The following is a 20,950-nucleotide window of genomic DNA, read 5'->3' on the forward strand; positions in this document are numbered from 1 at the left end:
GGGTGTACCCCGCCTCCCGCTCGTTGACAACCAAGATAGGCTCTGGCCCCCCCGCGACCCCGAAAGGGATAAGCGGCATAGAAAATGGATGGATGGATGTATTATGCACAATATGTACAGCTGTCTATGTCCATGTTTATGTCTAAAATGTAAGCCAATATATTTCTCATTGACAATGAAAGTTTATTCCTAATGGAAATAGCTGTCTAAAAAAAACAAAACAAAAAAAAAAAAGAGAAGGAAAAATTCAAGGAGCCTGTGAATATTCATTAATCCAGGTCATTGTAAGCTTCCGGGCATTCAATTGTGAATTGAATTGAACTGGACTTTATCAGTTTGTCTTGAAAGACGTTTCAGGTGAATTTAACTGGAGTTTTCAAACATATCCATAGCCCCTAACAATGAATGGAGGTTGCACAGTACAAACAATAAGGTCTCCGTCTCATTTTTCTTTTTGTGTCACAAATAAAGCTGATGCAGCTTTGAATGACTGCTTTGATACAACTGTGAAGGAAGTACTTTGGGAGCTGAGGAGGAGGATCAGAGAGGAAAAAACAGCTACAGGAGAAAGATGGGGGAGGAGCTGAAGCAGAACAACATCAGTGGAGTATCGAGGGGCCTTGAAACCATCGCTGACCACAAGACACCCAACTGCCAGCCTCTGGGGGACCGAAAGTAGGTAAATGATTAAATTGCTAGATTTAATTGGTCATCTCTGCTCCTCCCTTTGTCCAGTTCTCCCTGCTGCAACCCCCCATCATATGGAGCTGGTATACTGCCCCACCCCCACCTATTACTCCCTTCCCACAACATTCAGCTCACAGCCACTCTGTCCATCCACTGCATTTCCTGTACAATGCCAAACCCCCGACCCACAGGAGGATCAAGGCGAGAAAGGCTGCGGATCTGAATGCCATCAGCTCAAGGTTCCTCAAGTCCTGTCCAGCCCAGTTCAACCTGAGCCTAAATCTAAGTGGCACAGCTGTGGAAAACATCCTACATGGTACAAGTGCACTCTGCAACACTCTACTCCCCAAGGACCTCAACACCTACAGGCTAGTGACACTGGCATTACACCTAATGAAAACCACAGAGAGGCTGGTCCTGGTCAAACTCTGCCTGCTGGTGACGCGACGGACCTGCTGCAGTTTGCCTGTCAACCTGGAATTGGGGTGGGTGATGCCATCATCTACCTCCTACATAGATCAATATCTCACCTGGAAAAGTCTGGGAGCACTGTGAGAATGATGTTTCTCGATTTGTCCAGCACCTTCAAAACCATATTGCCCACACTTATGAGGCGAAAGTTGGAGTGCACAGGGGTGGACCAACACCTCACAGCATGGATCATGAACTACCTCACTAACTGATCACAGTAAGTGAGAATAACGCACTGTGAATCTGACATAGTTGTCTTCGGCATGGGCTCTCCGCAGGTAACAGTCCTGGCTCCTACACTGCAGACTTCTCACACAAATCAGATAAAGCAAATTCTCTCACAGAAGGGGACAACAGGGAGTACAGAGAACTGACTGAGAGATTTGTAGACTGGTGCCAGCAAAACTGCCTTCAGATCAGTGCAGCAAAAAACTAAATCTGGTGGTGGATTTCAGCAGGCGCAAACAATCTCCTACACCAGTGAAAATTCAGGAAACAGACACTGTGATGGTGAAATACTCGGGTAGACTAGACTTTAGACTTGAGACTTTAGACTTCTTTATTGATCCCAATTTGGGAAATTATTTTGTTGCAGTAGCAATTAAACATACAGACAAACAGAATGTGTACAACAATTGTTTAAAAAGTAACAAAAAATAGAAACAGGAATAACAGCAGTTTGTTAAAAAATACAAATATAACTAAGTCTAACTAAATATATAGTTATATAATATGTATTATAATGTATAATACATATGATATAATATCATAATAATATAATAAAAATACAACATAACTAAGTATAAAAACAAGTATTTACAGCCAAACATTTGTGCAGTTTCAGATGATAAATAAATGTAAACCATGGACCGTATGTGCAATATTGCAGTAGTGCAGATAATATGTAGAATATTGGGATTGTGAGGTTGGTGGATTAACTGTTTAAGTTACTATTGTACAGTGTGATGGCTTGAGGCAGGAATGATTTCCTGAAGTGGTCCTTGTGACAACAGAGCTGGAGCAGTCTATTGGAGGAGGAGCTCTGCTGTCTGTCCACAAAGTGGTGAAGAGGATGTTCAGGGTTATCCATGATGGATAAGAGTCTGTCCAGTGTTCTCCTCTCCCCCACCTCCTCAAAAGTGTCTAGTTTGCAGCCAATAACGGAGCTGGCCTTCCTGATCAGTTTGTTCAGTCTATTGGTGTACCTGGCTCTGATACTGTTCCCCAGCACACTGCAACAAAGAAGAGTGCACTGGCAACAACAGACTGGTAAAAGATTTCCGACATCATGCTGCACATGTTGAATGATCTGAGCCTCCTCAGAAAATATTTCTGTTTCTGTCTGTCTCTCTCTATCTGTCTCTCTCTTGCTCTCTCTCACCTACCCAACCGGTCGAGGCAGATGGCCGCCCACCAGAGCCTGGTTCTGCCTGAGGTTTCTGCTTTTAAAAGGAAGTTTTTCCTTGCCACTGTCACCAAGTGCTTGCTAATGTGGGAATTGTTGGATCTCTGTAAATAAAAGAGCTCGGCCTGTACCAGCTCCGTATGGAAAGTGTCCTGAAACAACTTCTATTGTGATTTGGTGCCATACAAATAAAACTGAATTGAATTTGTTTTTAATTTGATTAAAAATTCTAATAAACTTTACAACTTTACAAGGCTTCCAGTAGACCACACACACCCAAAATGACAAATTCACTCATGTTTAATAGTGCATTCTAAACTGTGCAATATCAATAGTTCCCTTGTGAAATAATGTCAAATTCAACCATTGTCTGTTTTACTCTGTTACTGCTACTTATCATACTTATTCATTATTCCTTGCTTCTTCTTTTTTTTTTACTGAGTTTCTTGCTATTGTGCTAGCTATAACACTGTAAATTTCCTTGCTGTGAACTTAAGATAATTTTGTTATCACAATCATCACATCACACAGAACTAAAAATATATCCTGCAGTGGGTCAACCTTTGCTGGGCATCAGTTTTTATGTTATTTTAAATAAGACAATATTTTGGTGTTCATATTGATTGACTCAATTGCAAGTGTGTGGTTAATAAGTAATATCTGAGTTTTTGGTGATGGAAGACTCAATCTAAACTGTGCTATTCTGATATCAAATATGATTATTTGTATACAGCATCTGTTCAAATGTACTATTTGCTGGCGGAGGGTTGGACGCTGTTTTGTTGCATTCCTGCGGAGGGTTTGACCTTTGACCTGGTTGTTGCATTCCATAGAGGCTTGTCCTGCAGCAGTACCACAGCCAGCCCTGCACTCACATTGCTCCTATGCTACAGAGAGACGATGTGTGTTGAGCTAGTTTAGACAAAGCATTTGATACAGTAGCGAGAATTATCAGATACAGAGCATCCCTTCGAGCAAAAAGGAACGTTTTGTTTTGGGTGCATAAGTAACCTGGAACGTAGTTATCCATTTTGCTAAGCAGCTAAATCGCCGTCGTATTGAGGTTGCTTTGTAGACACACAGCAGGCTAGCCGCAGACACCAGCGCAGAGGAAATGAAGGACAAACAAAAGAGAAAGAAGGAGCGGACCTGGGCTGAGGCGGCTCGCATGGTAAACAGTCTATTTTGAGCATTTAACTCGCTGCATGTAAATTATGTATGAATTAATATGAAGTGATGGATCCAGATGTGTTGTGGTGTTTGGACATTCTCCTCACGACCACAACCTGGGCTCAGCTATAATATCAGCTAGCTATTAACACAGCAGCGCTAACCGAGCCAGCAGGCAAGTTATGGTTAGATTAAATGTAACTGGGGGGCACATGTCTGCATGTCTTGCTGACATAAATAGCTACGCAACGCAACATGCTAACGCTGGCTAGCTCGCTAACACCCACTTCTCGTATTTTAAGGTCTTTGTTTGCTAGGCAGCAAGCTAGCTAGCACTACGCTAATTACTGTCTGAGCAACCCAGTTAACTCAAAAAATACGCTTGCCTTGCGGTACAACACGTTTTTGTGAGCAAACAAGTCAAACGCCCCTTTGTTCGATTTGTAACGTTAATACAACGCCTAACTTGGTATAATAGATAATGTTGTTGACCATAATGCATGCTAACGTTAGCAAAGCTAATAGCTAACGTTAACCAGCAGTTAACTCAGCTGTCTTGAGAATCCACATTGCCACGGAATTTTCTAGGAAAATTAAATAAGTCCTGTGAACATTCGTTAAATCAATTGTCCTCTGTCGGAAGATCAACGAGAAAAACATTCACATTTAGGAAAGAAGTGTAATTAGTCACCTGAAACAGAAAAGGCAAACGTTAACTTAAACACTAGCGAGCTGGGGGCAGCTGGCTACATGTCGGATAAATACATTTCTGATTGTGTAGGATTGTGGAAAGGTAGTGTTTTCCACAGTGTTCTGCGTTCATCCTCAGTGTGGGGGCAATGGGCTTTACTCGGTGCTTGTGTCTGTTTTGACCGGATAGGCCTTTGCTTTCCACTCATACAGCAGGGATACAATATGAACAAGAGGAGTGAACACTGAATAACCAGATTTTGTTCCAGTTGAATATTAAAATACATTAATTGTCTCTTACAGACTGCAGCTGAAGTAGATGGGAATGATTGAGTTTTGTGGTCTCATATTCCACATAGTGAGCTCACGGCTGCAGCTCATCATATACTTTCTTTGCCAGGCACTGCAAAGGTACACCTGTGTGCAATTCAGTACAGCAGCTCTGCCACATATTCTGCTATTACAGAGCTTATGATTGCCAGTGTTTTTTAAAAGTTTGTGAGAAATGTTAAAATGACAGCATGTTTATCATGGTCATAGTTAGTGGTGCTGTTGTACTGGACAGCATTATATTTAAAATGGTTTGGACAAAACATGAGAAACATCTTAAGACAGTGCAGTCAGGTTCAACTCAATGGCAGACTACAGCCTCACTAACAAATGTGGGTAAATTATAACCTCTCTGACAGCGTCAGTCAAAACGTAACATTATTATCTTTGTAGTGGTAGAATTTGTGGCAGAGCTTTTGGATTGTGTTTTTGATTTTATGGGTGTACGTAATGGATATTGAGTTCAGTACATTCACAACTCCATCATCAACAACAAACAGCCACAAAACGAGCTGCAGCATAATCCTAACAAGCATTTGCACTGAAAGTGTTCCTTTTTGCCACTGACAGGCTCAGATTGTTATTCTAAGTGTCTGAAGGCATTAATGAAAGGACCCCGACAGAGATAGACCTTTTTGTTAAAAGAGTAAGACCTGGTTTGTTTAACCAGAAACAGCCGTTATTTTGCTCTCGCCAAAGCTGCCAGACTCCATTTACAGTAAGAGTAATTTATCATTGTAAAACACACTTCAACAGAAACTAAATAAGACTCACCAAAACCTTCTTGGTTCATTTTTCACTCTTCCAACTTTCACCACCAGCTTTGGTTTGGTTGAAATAAACTCTTAATTCACCAAATGAGGAGAGGAGCAATACATCAAAGAAGCAGCTAGGAAAAACTGTGTATAGAGCCAGCATATTTTCACATCTTACACAAGAATTATTTTCACTGGGCATTATGACAGGGCTGTCATGGCAATGCTGTTTTTTTCCCTGTAATAGAATATTAATTTTTAGGCTGAAATATATGGATTTTTTTTTTTTTTCAGTTCCAATATATGGGAAAATTAAAGTTTTTTTGACAGCCTACAGTTTGCTGTTAAGTTTGCTGGTATGCATGTTGAATTTGGTGATTTGCCGTGAGCACACTCTATGGCTCATGTGGTCAATAGCATCTACTGTAGACCCACATGCTGGAGCAGTGTTGGATTATTTCATACAGAGGTCCAGTCGAGAGAAACTGTGTGAACCTTAAATCTCATTTGAACCCAATTGAACAGTAGCTTAGATGTGGTAACTGGTTTTTATGTTGCTTATTGTGTAGTCTCACATAGCCAGACCTAATGTTATCTCCACGCTTCATACTGCAACACAAGGTAGCAAGGTTAAAAGTTACGTCCTCATTTAGAATTTGATGCCAGCAACAAAGTTAGAACAGGGTCATGTTTAACATCACTCTGTAAGTATTGGGGAACTGAAGAGGCCAATTACTGTAATGTTGAATGTGGAATGTTTTCTCATTGTTGCTTGATGTGCGATTTCAGCTGCTCAACAGTTTGGGGTCTCTTTTGTTGTACTATATGTTTCATAATGCACTAAACATTTTCAGTGTGTGAAAAGTCGGGACTGCAGGCAGGCCAGTTTGGCATTGTCTTGCTGAAATATGCAAGGCCTCCCTGAAAAAGGTGTGCGTCTGTGTGTGTGTGAAAAAAAACAAAGTTTATCATTTTGAACATTATTTTGTCTTTATACTGAACTCAGGTGAATATGGTTTAAAATGGATAGGATGCAAGGGATGCAAACAGGGGCGGACTGGAACAAAAAATCAGCCCTGGCATTTTGGACCTACCGGCCCACCACATTCAATAACGCACACCTTTTCGGTCTTTTTGGTCTCCTGAATGTGTATACCAACTGTGCAACTCTTTAAAACCACGTACCTTAAGCCATACAATGAGTTAACGGGAATCAGTGAGAGCGGACACATTAAATCCTTTATTAACACTACAAAAACGTACACTCCACCACTCTATCACAGTAATGGACCTTTAAGCAGAATTCATCCTACTCGGTGTATCTATGTGTTTCAAGGAGGAAGAAAAGAGAAAAAATAGAGATGACAAATGATGGATCAGATGCTAACTCTTCCAAGAGTAGTAATCAATAGTAGTAATCGAGAGAGAAAGAACATACAAACAAGTCTTCAAGATAAAAATAGCAGTGTAGAAACTGAAAACTTAAGAGGGATGATGACACATGAATGAGGGTGAGAGAAAGAGAAATAATAGGCATGGTTGATTGATTTTATTATCACTGTTTTCCAGACAAAACAGTGCTGAATAAAGAAGGCCTGTTAACTTGGGCAAATCCTTTAAAAAAAAGACATCATCCTGTATGTGTGTGACAGATAGAAAGAGAATGAGAGGATCATCTGTGTCTTTTACATCAACTGTGAACTTAAAAGGGATGCAAGTGAAGTCATCCCCTGAAGGACTCCTATAACAAACAAGTGAAAGCATCCTGTGTGTGTGTGTGTGTGTGTGTGTGTGTGTGTGTGTGTGTGTGTGAGTGTGTGAGTGTGTGAGTGTGTGAGTGAGTGAGTGAGTGAGTGAGTGAGTGAGTGAGTGAGTGAGTGAGTGAGTGAGTGAGTGAGTGAGAGAGAGAGAGACTGCAGACCAGTGTGTGTCGAGGGCCAGCCAGTGGTTATGAACAAACTTTTGCGCTGACTTTTTTTTTGCCGAATGCAGGCAGGACCAAAGCGAATGGGGTTGGTGTTTAACGATGTGATTTGGCCAGCCCAATGTCAATCGGGCCGCTGATCAACTGCCTGGGCTGGTCAGACCAATATTTAAAATAATAAAAAAAAAAAAAAAGTGGCCGACTATCGGGAAAATGCCCGGTATGCCAGATGGTCCGTCCCTGGATGCAAATCATAGCATTCTGTCTTGAATTCACATTTGAAACAGTGTTCCAAATTTTCTTTTGCATCGGGATGTGTATATATAGTGTTTTTAGTGTATACTGTTATTGGCGAACACTGCTGCAAAGATTTTGTAGCTCTCCAGTTTATTGTTAATGCAGTTACAGGTGCTGCTTTAGTTCAGTGCTTTTAAGAGCCCTAGTAAAATGATTTTCTTGTTTTTCGAAATGAATTGCTTCATTTAAAGAAGCACTCAGACCATTTGTGAGGTTGTGGATCGTGTTAAGTCATTTGGAGAAATCTATTTGCCCCAGCCTTTGCAACACTGGCTCTTGAGTCTTGACTGATACTGTTTTCAGGGTTTTTTTTTTATTAACAGCGCAGAAGTGTTCCTCTGTGTCTTTAAAAACTATGTGGATGTTTTCCAGGTTTTGGAGAACTTCTCTGATGCACCCATGACTCCCAAACAAATCCTCCATGTCATCCAGACCAAGGGGCTGAAGGAAATGCGGTCAGAGACACACGCACGCACGCACGCACGCACGCGCAGTTTTCTGTATGAGCTGTTCTCTTGAACCTGATTGTAGTAATTGATGTCAGAAGTCTTATGTGGCAGAGCTGTACCTTATTGTAGAACTACAAGCCCAAAGTAGGATTAAAGAACAGTGACACCACTAGTGTTGTTTTTGGAGGCCTGAGCATTTTAGTCTTATTTTAGTCAGAATTATCCGTGACTATTTTCGTCTAGTTTTAGTCAATGAAAATTGTATTTTAGTCTCTTTATAGTAATGCAATTCTATTTAACCTAGTCAATATGATATAAGTACCTAGTAGTATAGATGAAACCAAAATTTTCTTTTAGCCAAACCCATTTCACAATTCAAACAAGGTTGTCTTCTTATTATGTTATTGTTACCTTATAGACTCAAGAATATACCTATTCCAGACACGAAAGACACTCTGATTTGAATTTACAACATATTTATTTTACCAAGCAAAGCCGGCTGGCCGGCCACCGGTCCCGTTCTCTGTGTCAGTTGTCTGTTGTTAACGCTAACCTACGACAGCTGCATCTTCTAAATAATGCCGCGAGTGGGAACTGAGGAAGTGACCTGTTGCAGCCCCTGAAGTGAGACACAGGAAACAGAAATGCTACAAAATAATAATGCGACTAAACGAGATAAAATAACGTTATAACATTTTGTCTCGTCTCGTTTTAGTCAATGAAAATGAAGAGACATTTTAGTGGAGTTTTTATTTTGTAAACCACATTTAGTGGAGTTTTTATTCGCCAACAATATTGCATCATATATTTAATCATAGTCATCAGTACATGACCAGCATTTACGTTGGGTCTCGTCTTGTTTTCGTCATGTGATAGAGGTTCGTTGACGACAATATGTAGTCATAATTTTCGTTGACGAGAGCAACACTAGACACCACCGGCTTCAGTCATCCATTATCTGTCTAACACTTGCTGTGAGACAAGTAGCTCTTACATTTATTCTTATGTATTTTTAGCAGTCAATGAACTGATCATACAGCTTACAGATTACCTCAACATATCGATCAATGCAGTTATAACTGAGGTTTTTTTTCCTGTTTTCTCCTACATGAACTACTTGGCCTGCTGCTGACCTAAACAGGAGGTAAGTTGGAGGATCATAGACCATCATTGCACACGCTTATTATTTATCTTACGGAACCAAATACCGCTCCTCTTTTTCATGTTCTTTCATATTCTCTCAGACCTCTGCTTTCTCTGGGCACATTTGCCTGGTTAAACACTATGTGCCCAATACTGCAACTTTTGAAAACAGTCACCTCTGACCCTTTTTATTTTTTATTATACTATTTATGTTATTTATTTGATAGGGTTGATACATTTAAATAAAATACAACTGGTGCAATGTATATTGGACTTATATTGAACTTGACCAGAGCTAATTTGCAGTCTTTGTCTTTTGTTCCTTGTTTTAAGGATACACTCAGTAATTTTGTTGTAGCGGCCAGTTGAACCCCATTGTTTTGAAATGATTATTCAAATGTGTACTTTATTGAATTTCAAGACGTCAGGTCGGAATGGGAGGAGATCTGGGGATCTGGGGCCAAAATAGGGTGCCTTAAAAGAACCAATGAGTGTCTTTTTATTTTAACACTCTTAGTTTTCCCTTTGGGCTTGGTGAATTCATTTGTTTGTTTAATCTGTTAGTTGGCAAGAGGATGGCACAAAGCATTGGTGTTCTATGTCAATCCCATGGAATGCCTATTTAAGTTAATAACAATGATCAGGTGTGCTTTAACATTTAACTAAAATATTTTAACTTGTTCAACAACTGCTCATCATATGCTGTTGTTTATACTCAATAAATAACTTGCTTGAGGTTAAATAATGTTTCATGCATATGTCATATTGCACAACCACAGCTTTCATTAGTTTTGTTCATGCAGGAATGTGAGAATTTTCACTCTGACCCTCTTGAAACAAGTTAATAAACCATTAGCAACACTGTCAGTTAGCTGCATGAGTGGCCGTATGTGATTAGTATCAGCATGACTGGGACTGTCCCACACAGTAAATGAAATCAACTAATTTACTGTCATTATGATTAGAGAAGCAGGTGTTTGTGTCCAATCTTGTGAAGCAGAGATTGAAAGTGACAAAGCGGGAAAAAAGTAAAAAGTAAAGAGTAAGTGACAACCGGAAACATAGTTGATTGAAGCTCCTTGGCTGATTGCACAAAGATATCAAGAGTAGACAGTGCAGTATAGTGGTACACTGAGTTCATCTCTTGATAGGCTGGATGACGTTAAATCAACTAGTTGGCTAATTTGCACATCCCTTGACTGTGTGTGTTTGTGTGTGTGTGTGTTTGTGTGTTTGTGTGTATGGTACAGTGGTACAGCACCGTTGGCTTGCCTGGTCACCATGCTGCACTCCCAGGTGAGGGGAGACCGAGTCAAGAACAGCATCTTCTTCAAGCTGCCAGGACGAATGAGCCTGTTCACTCTCAAGGTACTCAACTACTCAACCATGATCATCTTCACTCTCAACACACTTCACCAGCCTGCTGCTAAAGGTCATTTCTGTGAGTTTGCCTTACCATCGTAATTGGTGTCAGTAGAGTACGACTCTAAAACGTTTCTTTTGAAAAAGATTCTGAGAATTTCTGACTCGATAAGCCACAGGTTGCATAGTGAATATTCTTACTGGGAGCTCTTCTGCGGAATCGCACCTGCTGACTGCCTTATTGATGAAATGCTCTCATTTAGTAGCTGAGGAGGATACAGACAAACACAGCACAACTTTTTTTCTAAGACTAGTCAGGTAGTCTATTTCTTTTATGAGTTAACAATTCTGCGTAATCCGGTGAAGTCAGTATGGACGCCAAAAGACATCTTATTGATTTGTGGCTGTAATTGTTTATAGGTATATATATGCTACAGGGTAAAACTGACTCATTCAGTCCCATTATTTTGAATACTTCAGTGTAGCAGTGGATTATATGCATGACCACGAGCCTTTCTGGTGTGCATCACACATGCAGTCAAATCCTGCTAACCCTTTCCCTGTACTGTTTACACTGTAGAAGAATGCCCTCCAGTGGACAAAGACAACATCAGAGTCAGAGACACCAACAGAGTCAGTTGGCAGTACTGCCGCCCCAGCCTCCAGCAGCAGCACCCCTGCAGTAGGATCTGCTGTGGCTGGTGTTGGCCCCACGGAGGCCACTGAGCAGGAGAGCTGTGACTCTGTGGAGACCACTGCTGCTGCTAGCGGAGACAATGATGGTAACACCACACCACACGCCAGTGATCTGTCATTACGTGAGCACCAGAGGCCTTTTTCTCACTTTTGTTGTATTGAACAGTTGATCGGAGGCTGAATTGTCTTTGTGAAGGGTTCCTTACAACACAAGAAGCCAAGAAACAGACCTGCTGAGGTGCCCAAATTGTTTCTTCAGATAAAAAAAGCCAGCTTTTATTAAAGCAAAATTATGACTGGTGTGTTAATTGCATGCTGAATTAATTGGAGCACACAAGGCCACATTGCCCCCTAAATTACCGTATGTTCGGCTGCTGATCTAGCCTTTAAAGGAATGTTTTTAAAACTGCTCTGCTGCAGTGCCCACATAAAACACACCATGGCTAAATCACTTACAGCAAACGTTATGGTGAGCAGTGAGGGTAAAACAGTGTCACTGATCTGTTTTAAGATCAGATTCTGCTTCTTTGTGTGGATCCCAACACAAGAGCAGTGTTCGTCTTGGCAGCGAACAAGCGTATCATCAGTAGTATATTCTCTTCTTAATGATGTAGGCACTGATCATAGTCTAGTTTTCTGTTTGTTTATTTAATTTTTATTTGTGTTGTAACAGGTATGTAGGTGTATAAACCAATGCCTCATACTGCAATGATTGTGCATCCTGCTGCGATTTTCTCCTTTCCCACCTTAATAATAATAATAATACATTCCCCTGAATCTCAAAGTGCTACAGCACACATTACAGTGAAAATATAAAAAGAGTACTTAAAGTATATTAAAAGCCTCTTTAAAGAGAAAGGTCTTTAAGTGTTTTTTAAAAGCATCCACCGTCTGTGGGGTCCTGAGGTGACTGGGCAGGGAGTTCCACAGACGTGGTGCAGCAGAGCAGAAGGCCCGATCGCCTATGGGCCGGAGCTTGGTTTTGGGAGTGTGGAGGAGGTCTTGATCTGCAGAGCGTGTATTCCAGGTTGGTGTTTGCTGGGTGAGGAGTTCTTTAAGGTATGGTGGGGCGTTTCCATAAATGCACTGATTGGTGATGAGAGCGATTTTGTAATTTATTCTGGCAGTGATGGGAAGCTAGTGAAGTGTGCGGAGTACTGGGGTGATGTGTTCATGTTTCCTGACTCTGAGTAGGATCCTGGCAGCAGTGTTCTGAACACTTGTGGAGACTTTTGCTGGGGGTCCCCATGAGGAGGGCATTGCAGTAGTCCAGCCTGGAGGAGATGAAGGTGTGGATGAGCTTCTCGGCATCAGATACGGTGAGGGAGGGGCAGAGTCTGGCAATGTTCCTTAAGTGGAAGAAGCAGGATTTACACAGATGTTTGATGTGGGTCTCAAAGGTTAGGTGAGGGTCCAGTCTCACACCGAGGTTGATGACAGCAGATGAAATGGGGATATTTTGTTCAGAAAAGGTGATGGTGGTTATGGAGGATGATTGGACCTGGTGGGGGGTGCCAATAAGCCTGGCTTCAGATTTAGAGCAGTTGAGATGGAGGAAGTTCTGACTCATCCACGCCTTTATCTCCTCCAGGCAGGCAATGAGTGTTTAGAGTGGTATTGCTGTTGATGGTGACAAACCAGTTGAATCAGTCCTGAGGTACAATTGGGTGTCATCAGCGTAGCAGTGGAAATGAAATTCCATAGGCCTACTGGCTGATGATATGACCAAGGGGGAGCATATGTATATGTATAATGAAAAGTAGTGGACCAAGTACAGACCCTTGAGGGACACCGGAGGTGAGAGGAATGGTTGCAGATTTTGCAGAGCCCATGCTGACAAAGTGGGATCTGCCAGAGAGGTAGGATGTAAACCACTTGAGGGCAGAGTTTGAGAGTCCAGTATTTTCACGGAGGCGCTTGAGGAGAATGAGGTGGTCGATAGTGTCAAAAGCAGCTGTCAAGTCAAGGAGGATGAGGAGGGAGGGAGAGCTGGCATCCGCTGCCATAAGAAGAGCATTTGTGACACGGATGAGAGCAGTTTCAGTGCTGTGAGCAGAGCGGAAACCTGATTGGAATTTTTCATACAGGCCGTGAAAATGCAGATGGTCTTGAAGCTGAGCTGCTACAACCTTTTCCAGCACCTTTGAAATAAACGGGAGGTTGGAGATAGGCCTGTAGTTGGCTAGGACTTCCGGATTTTAAGGGGAGGTTTATGATTGTAGTGATGAGAGGACTTATGGCAGAGAGGTTTGATTTGATCAGTGTTGTGGGAAAGGCGTCCAGGAGGCAGGTGGTTGGTTTCATTTTTTTGATGAGGGCTTCTATTTCATTCTGCATGACCTCAGAGAAACACTGGAAAAGATGAGGGACTATAAGCTGTGAGTGGGATGACAGTGTAGCTGGAGCTGGATCCTTAGAAAGATGAGAGTGAATGGTGTCAATCTTAGCTTTGAAGAAGGAGAGGAATTTATTGCACTGCTCCTCTGAGTATTCCGCATGTGTTTGGGACTGAGGTTTAAGGAGAAGATTTATTGTAGAAAAAAGCTGCTTTGAATTTCCAGGACTTCTATTGATGATAGTTGAATAGTAATTAGACTGTGTGATTGGCATATGCTTTTTGATGGTCTTTAAATGCCAGCCTATGAACAGTAAGACCAGATGCTGTAGCACACTGCTCAAGGGCACGGCTGGCAGTCTTGAGTTTCTGCAGCTCACAGGTGTACCAGAGTGCTCAGCGTGAGAAAGTGACAGTTCTGGTTTTAAGAGGATCATCGAGATCCAGGAGATTACTGAGAGATTTGTTGTAGTAGTCCACTGACTCATTGATTGAGGAGAAGCTGGCAGAGGCTAGATGCAGGAGATGTGAGGACAGGACATCAGGATTGAGGTATTTGATGTTACAAAAATGGATTTGGCATTTTGGCTTGGAGGTGGGGGGCAGAAAAGAAGGAAATTACTTTATTGTCTAAGACACCAAGGTCAAACACTTGAAGGTTCCTTATTGAAGCAGAATCTGAAATGACATGGTCAAGGATGTGTCTCTTAGTGTGGGTAGGGGCATTAACATGCTGATTCAGACTTAGGCAGTCCAGTACTTGTAAGAATTCAGCAGCTTGATGGCAGGAGGGGGTGTCGATGTGGATGTTCAGGTCACCAAGAATGATAGTATTTGCAGGTGTTGAACAGAAAGTAGGGAGGTCTTGTATCTCTGGGATAAAAGCTGAGTTCAGTTTAGGTGGCCGGTAAATAAGCAGTATTGTTGTGGGGAAGGGGGGCTGACATTTGAAAGCAAGGCATTCAAATGAGGAAAATGCCGGAAGAGCCAGAGACAGTTTGAGTTCATTTCGGTGGATTACCAACAAGCCTCCACCACGGCCAGTGCTGCATGCTTTCTGCAGGTAACTATAGCCAGGAGGACAGGCTTCATTCAAGGTGGAATATACATGAGGCTGGTGCCAAGTTTCAGTAATGCACATCAAGTCAAGCCCCTTGTCCAGAATGTGGTCATTGATAAGGCATGATTTAATCGTCAGTGATTGTGCATTAAACAGTTCCATTTTGATGTGTGAGATGCTGGGGGATCTTTGTAGAGGTCTGAGTAGATGGGTGTCCACTCTGCATTTTCCAGCCCACTTAGCATATAATGGGCTCGCGCTGCTACCAGGTACAATAGTTCAGTAACAGTGGCAGCGTTCTGAGGTGCGACGGTGCGACTGGCCGACCACATAGACAGGATGGATTTGCTCCCGTGCTGCAGGTAAACAAACTTGCAGCGGGGGCTTCTTTGCACATATCGTGGTCTGCGTAGGAGCCCAAGAAACCTGATGTTCTCGATACAATCTGGGATGGAGCAGTTGTTGTATTTCAACAGCTGTGTGGTGGAATATGTCAGCATGGTTTTCAGCCACAGAGGGTGTTAGCCTGGTGCTAGCCTCTAGCCCCGAACAAGATGACCAGAGATGGAACGCCGAGCAGAAAAGGAGGATCCACAGCATGGCAGAGGGGGACAACACAAGGAGAAAGAAGTTTTCCAGGTGGACTGATGAACAGTTGGTAGACTGACCACGGTTGTTGAGAAGCGTCGTCACCGTCGTTCTGTTTACTGCCGCCCAGAGATGGAGGACTGTGAGGTCGGCAAAATGTCGGGTAGAAGTCAGTTTCAACGTTTGGCGGCTTTGTGTATATCTTGCTGGCAAACAAAGATATCACAGGAACACAGTCCAAACAACCAAGATATCACAGGAAAAAAAAAAATCACTGAGACACAAAAATGTGGACTGGAGAAAAAGCGAACAAACAGCACCAGTGTCCTCTCCAAACCTTTCAATCTGTACCAGCTTCCTAAGTAACTGAACAGTATGTTAGTGGTAATGATAGACCAAGCTAATATCTGGTATTTTGGCACATCAGAGACAATAAGAGAGATAATCTTTTCCTTTCAGATTTTTTTGATTTATTTCATTAGTGTTGAATAAATGTTAATTTGGACCAAAAAAAACAGATGCTGCTGGGTGCTACTGTGTGCACTGATGTTTTGTTTTATGTTTGCAACTTTTTGTTCTTTTATAAACAGAGAATTACTGCTAACTTGCTGAAATGCTGTTGTTAAGTGCAGTAAAACTTTATTTTACATTCATTCAAGTTTTTACTATTCTTACCTGTGGACATGTTTTATTCAAAGTAAGTGCACGACAGACATTACAGATCTACTTAGACAATGCAGACAATAACATAAGTGTTATTAGATGTTTATTTAAGTTCAGTAATTGTCTCATTTGTTGTTATTGAATTGTTATATTTAATCAGCATTATATATCAGCCACCAGACTCTCTAAATATCGCCATTGAAAAACCTGGATTGGTCGACCGCTATTCAGTGGTGGTAATGAGGGAAAAGGCAAGTACTGTTCTTTCACTTCTCCTCCCAGACTTATCCTGCCAATCCAGGGATAGAACCAGTGTCCTTCTGGTCACAAACCCACTTCTTTCAAGTGATGAGAAATATCTTGATTCCTACATTGTCCCAGGTCTTGATGGGGCTATAGGGATTATGAAGAAGCATTCCTCAACACTGGCTGCCAATAGAACATTTTGCTCTATGTCTGAGGTCCACGGCCTGTTTCCAACAATGAGCCCAGGCACCCTGTGGAAAAAAAAAACAATAAATCCAACTGCTTTTCGAGTTCCCCTTGGAAATTGCTAAGCTGAGGTAGTAAGCCGCACAGGTCCAGAGGCATCTTGTCTCATGATCAGTTTAGTTGGTAGATGAGGGCCTAATCAGAAGTAACACTCATTAAAGATGCAAAAAATGGCGCCTTGGCTGTTTTTCCTAGAAGATAGTTTCACCTCCTAAAAGCGTTTTTTTTTTTTTGTTTTTTTTTTGTTTTTTTCCAACGAAGGTGACCCACCCCCATTCCATGGTCGTACGTTCCCTGTTCGTACCCAGAGCTTGTAATGTGTGTGTGTGGGTAATGTTTGTATTGAATGTCATGGCAGTTTCAGCTTCCTAAGTAAATCAAAAAATATGCATAAGCATTAAAACTATAAATAGGATTACCAACATACCTGTATCAATTTGCACAAACATTGAAAGTAGTATATAGATTACAGTTAAATTATTAAACCATAATATAGGTAGGTAACGGTAATATGTAACACTAGTTGTACTTCTTCAACTAGCTAGTCATACTTGGGTTATTTTGGTGAAAGTAATGCAAAAGCATTGTAATCAGTAACACGTTATCCTATCCAGACAGCAATGTTGTAAATTAACGTATCAATTGAAAATGAAAGTAACTGCTAATATGTAATATATTACTTTTTGAAACAAACTTGTGCAACACTGTTGACTACATGTGCAGCAGTAGGGGATCTCTGTCAGACTGTACTGCACTCTGCGCCCTTGTTCCTTCCACAGTAGGTTTGTGACAGTGAGCTTGGCAAAAGGCATGGTGCAGTAGAGGTACCATTAGTACAGATTCAGCTGAACTGTTTGTGAATGTTGCTCAGTTAATGTAAGTCAGAACACAAGGAAAGCAGCTTCAGCACAGACAAAAGTTGCTGTTTTATGAATTCTGCCAAGATGCCAATGTGTCACAGCAGTGTTTGAGTAAAAGGTCATGGTTTTCCCTTAAATGAAAAAGCAACCCACACAGGTTATAGTTTCTCACATTACACTCAGACATGAGCAAGGAAAAAAATTCAAACAAACATGCTCACTGATGAAGTCAGCACAGTGTCTTAAAGTAATTCTTCACATTTGTGTGAGTGATGCGGTCATTGTTTTTTATGACACACAAAACAACACTGGTGAAACAGGTGTTAGTGAAGTGAAGATAGTGATAGTGACCGTGATAGTGAAGGGATTAGAGCTTCAATCCTCTCAAAGTCAGGGCGAAGCCCCTAACCAGCTGTGGGCGTGGATATCATTAGGATTTTATCTTTGTTTTATTTTTTTATTTTATCGTATTTTATTATTTTACCATAAATTAAGAACAGGATTAGAATTGATTCATATTCTAAATATAACCAGGTATAGTTTCTAGAGCAGAAACGTTCAAGTTTACAACAGCAAAGTCACTTAATACACTCAGTCTCAATGGAAACAAATCTAAAATGTCTAAAATAATATTCTTAACATCAAAATACTGAGTGAAGTTTAGAAAGAATGAACACAGATATTAGTCAGTATCGGTCCTTGCACCTCGTCTCTGTCCTCCCTCTGCTCTGTATTATTGACTTTCTGCACGTACTGCTTGTCGAGAGAGGAGGGGATGGTTTGGAGTGGGGGCTACTGTCTCATCCAGTATCTAAGTTTACAATTCAATTCAATTCAATTCAATTTTATTTGTATAGCGCCAAATCACAACAGAAGTTGTCTCAGGACACTTTCCATATAGAGCTGGTACAGACCAAGCTCTTTTATCTACAAAGAAACCAACAATTCAATACAAGAATTTGCCAAAATTTAAAATGCCAAATGAAGATAAGCAGTTAGGCTACACACCTACAGCTCTCTTTGTGCTTGCTCATAGAAGTTCACTGTTAGTTTAACAAACATGTTGTGGTTTTGTAAAACAACAACTGCGGACCAAGCAGATAGAAATATCCAAGCAATATCTAAAATATTTCTAAATGTTGCCCTCACTTTACCTGCTCTACTCTGCTGGCAGACTGTTAGAAGATAAGCCCCAACCTTTGTGAAATACAGAGAGGAGAGGACAGAGAAGTTAGTGTGACCATAAGTCACAGCAAACTGTGGTAGAGAACTCTCAGCATAGTTTTTTCATTACATTCGGCTTAGGTGCTGTGAAAAAACATGTCTTAAAGCGTGTGTTACAATAGTAGGGAAAACCCAGAAGTTGGGATGTACTGTAAAGGTGAATTTCAGTACAAGCAGTCTTGTAAATGGTTTATGTTGTAACCAACGTGCATTGGACACTGCACACCCCTCTTCAAAATGTTGATAGAATATCTCTGCTGTTTTGAAGTGTGTGTGACAGAGTTGTAATTGCTTTTTTTTCTAACCTGAAGCCTCGGTGGATGAGAGCTCGTCCAGCGCCTCTTGCTCCACAGAGCTGCAGGCTCCTATTTCCCAGCCTCAAACCCGTCTCAGCAGGGCAGCAGGACAGCAGGGACGCACAGAGACACAACAGACCCAACATGCTCAACATGCCCAGACTAGACTGAGCCGCTCAAGACAGGTCAGCATGAAGCCACTGGCTGCCCTATGTTTACAATGGAAACTGTAATGTGTTCATTTGTGAAGGATTTGAGAACACTTCTACATTGTCATTCGTAGCACTGTCTGTTTTAGAGTACAATGTGAATAGTGTCAACTCATGAAAGACCATCTGAACAAGTTTAAGTCATTAGCCATTTCTTCCTGTCATGTGTTTGGACTTGATCTGTAGGACAGGAAAACAATACTGCTTAACATATTAACTGTACAACTGTCTACTGTCTCCAACTTTTCATCCCACCATTTATGTTACTACAGTCAGGGAGACAGAGGAAGAAAGCAGTCATGATGCCTCGTGTTGTCCTCACCCCTCTTAAAGTGAATGGAGAGCATGTCCCGTCAGGTAAGAACCACTGGAAACAAGGGCATTAACAACACACCAGTAATGAAAGTCAAAATTCAGACTGTTGATGGCCGTCAGTCTGGTCAGATCTCAACATTAACTTGAAGATGAACAGGATGGGAGGCATACTGATAAAACAATAAAAAGAGGTTTAATGGAATCCATTCTCCAAATATCTGAAGGCAAGATATCCTGTAAAAAATACCCGCCAGGCCTGTCACAGACAGATACCCCCATATATCTGAGGTTGCCAAAGCTGGACCAAGAAAATTCCTGGGGGTGGGTGCGTGCATGTGTACTTGTGTGTGAAGTGTTGCATGAACCTGCAGATAACTTGAGCATCAGGCTGAGTGGCTTAGAAAGCATGGTTTTCACTGTGTCAGGACCCATGAAAAGGAGTCGAGGAGGGGTGGATGTAGACTTTGAAACACCAGGCTCCATCCTTGTCAACACCAACATCAGAGCCCTCATCAATGTGCGGACCTTCTCAGCCTTCCCCACACACTCTCAGCAGCAGCTGCTGCAACTGCTGCCAGAGGTGGACCGACAGGTATGTTGTTTTTCTGTCCCCAGCTTTTAGGTCTGTGATGATGTTGCGTACGTAATAGAACTATCAAACACAAAATTCATAAAATAAAACCATTATTTTGGACATTCAGTGCAACAGCAGGAGTCAAAAGCGCAGGACGTTTTGCTCTGCATCTTTTTCAACTGTCTAACTCAGTCAAGTCCGAAAAAGTTGGGACGTGTAAGATGTAAATAGAAACAATGTTATGATTTGCAAAACACTGAAACCCAGGAGACCAATTGCTGTCATTTTTAAAGTGGAATGTTTCCCCATTCTTCCTTCATGTTTGATTTCAGCTGCTCAACAGTTTAGGGTCTCCTTTGTCATATTTTACATTTCATACAGATGTAGCGGCCTCGAAATTCCCCTAATTTCATGCTGGGGCCCTGGCGGGTCCGTGACCGGTCCCTGCTCTGCAGTAGGCGGGTTCGTGACTGTAATGAGATCCCCCGTGATGACATCATCGGCGCGGGGCCAACTCGTAACGCCCCTAAGCTCAATTTGCGGAAACTACCTGCACTCGCTCGATCAGTCCACCAGGAGGAGCAGTCATTATTACCGTGTCAGCTTTGCTGAGTCGTTCATTAGATCTGCACATAGCCTCCACTGCTGTAAGAAAAACTGCTTGTCTAGTAGAGCACCCTGTGCAGTTTTTTAAATATAAGTATGCTTAATCATCCACATTATTGTAGTGCTCGTTCACAAACTTCTTGGATCTGCTCATCTGCCCATCCTGCCTTTTCCTCCACATCTCTCTCCACCTTTGGAGAGGCTCCCAGCGCATCTCCGCGTGCCGAGTGATTTGTGCCCAGAAAATTAATCATGAATAACAGAAGTTGTGCGTCGCGTTTTTCTAGCATTCTGAACTGCTAAACAGTTAAATGTTTAATACTCTGCCTGATTCGCGGAGCCACTCTGC

At 41.7% G+C, this 20,950-nt stretch overlaps 1 protein-coding gene across 3 annotated transcripts in view; it reads left to right on the forward strand.

Moving 5' to 3' along the window:
- Positions 1–3,423: 3,423 nt before the first annotated feature.
- The window catches only part of asxl1 (ASXL transcriptional regulator 1), a 32,901-nt gene continuing 15,374 nt past the window's right edge, over positions 3,424–20,950 (forward strand). The window contains exons 1-7 of one of the 3 annotated variants that reach the window (XM_070969532.1): positions 3,424–3,734; positions 8,102–8,185; positions 10,570–10,689; positions 11,264–11,465; positions 18,913–19,082; positions 19,379–19,463; positions 19,847–20,013. In XM_070969532.1, the coding sequence (XP_070825633.1) occupies positions 3,678–3,734; positions 8,102–8,185; positions 10,570–10,689; positions 11,264–11,465; positions 18,913–19,082; positions 19,379–19,463; positions 19,847–20,013 (885 nt within the window). In that variant the 5' untranslated portion in view covers positions 3,424–3,677. Of the gene's footprint in view, positions 3,735–8,101; positions 8,186–9,188; positions 9,323–10,569; positions 10,690–11,263; positions 11,466–17,875; positions 18,193–18,333; positions 19,083–19,378; positions 19,464–19,846; positions 20,014–20,950 lie in introns of those variants that run through there. The other 2 variants (XM_070969533.1, XM_070969535.1) reach the window with 2 other exon arrangements.

Source organism: Chaetodon trifascialis, chromosome 8, assembly GCF_039877785.1.
Source record: "Chaetodon trifascialis isolate fChaTrf1 chromosome 8, fChaTrf1.hap1, whole genome shotgun sequence".
In the NCBI taxonomy this organism is placed as follows: Eukaryota; Metazoa; Chordata; class Actinopteri; order Chaetodontiformes; family Chaetodontidae; genus Chaetodon; species Chaetodon trifascialis.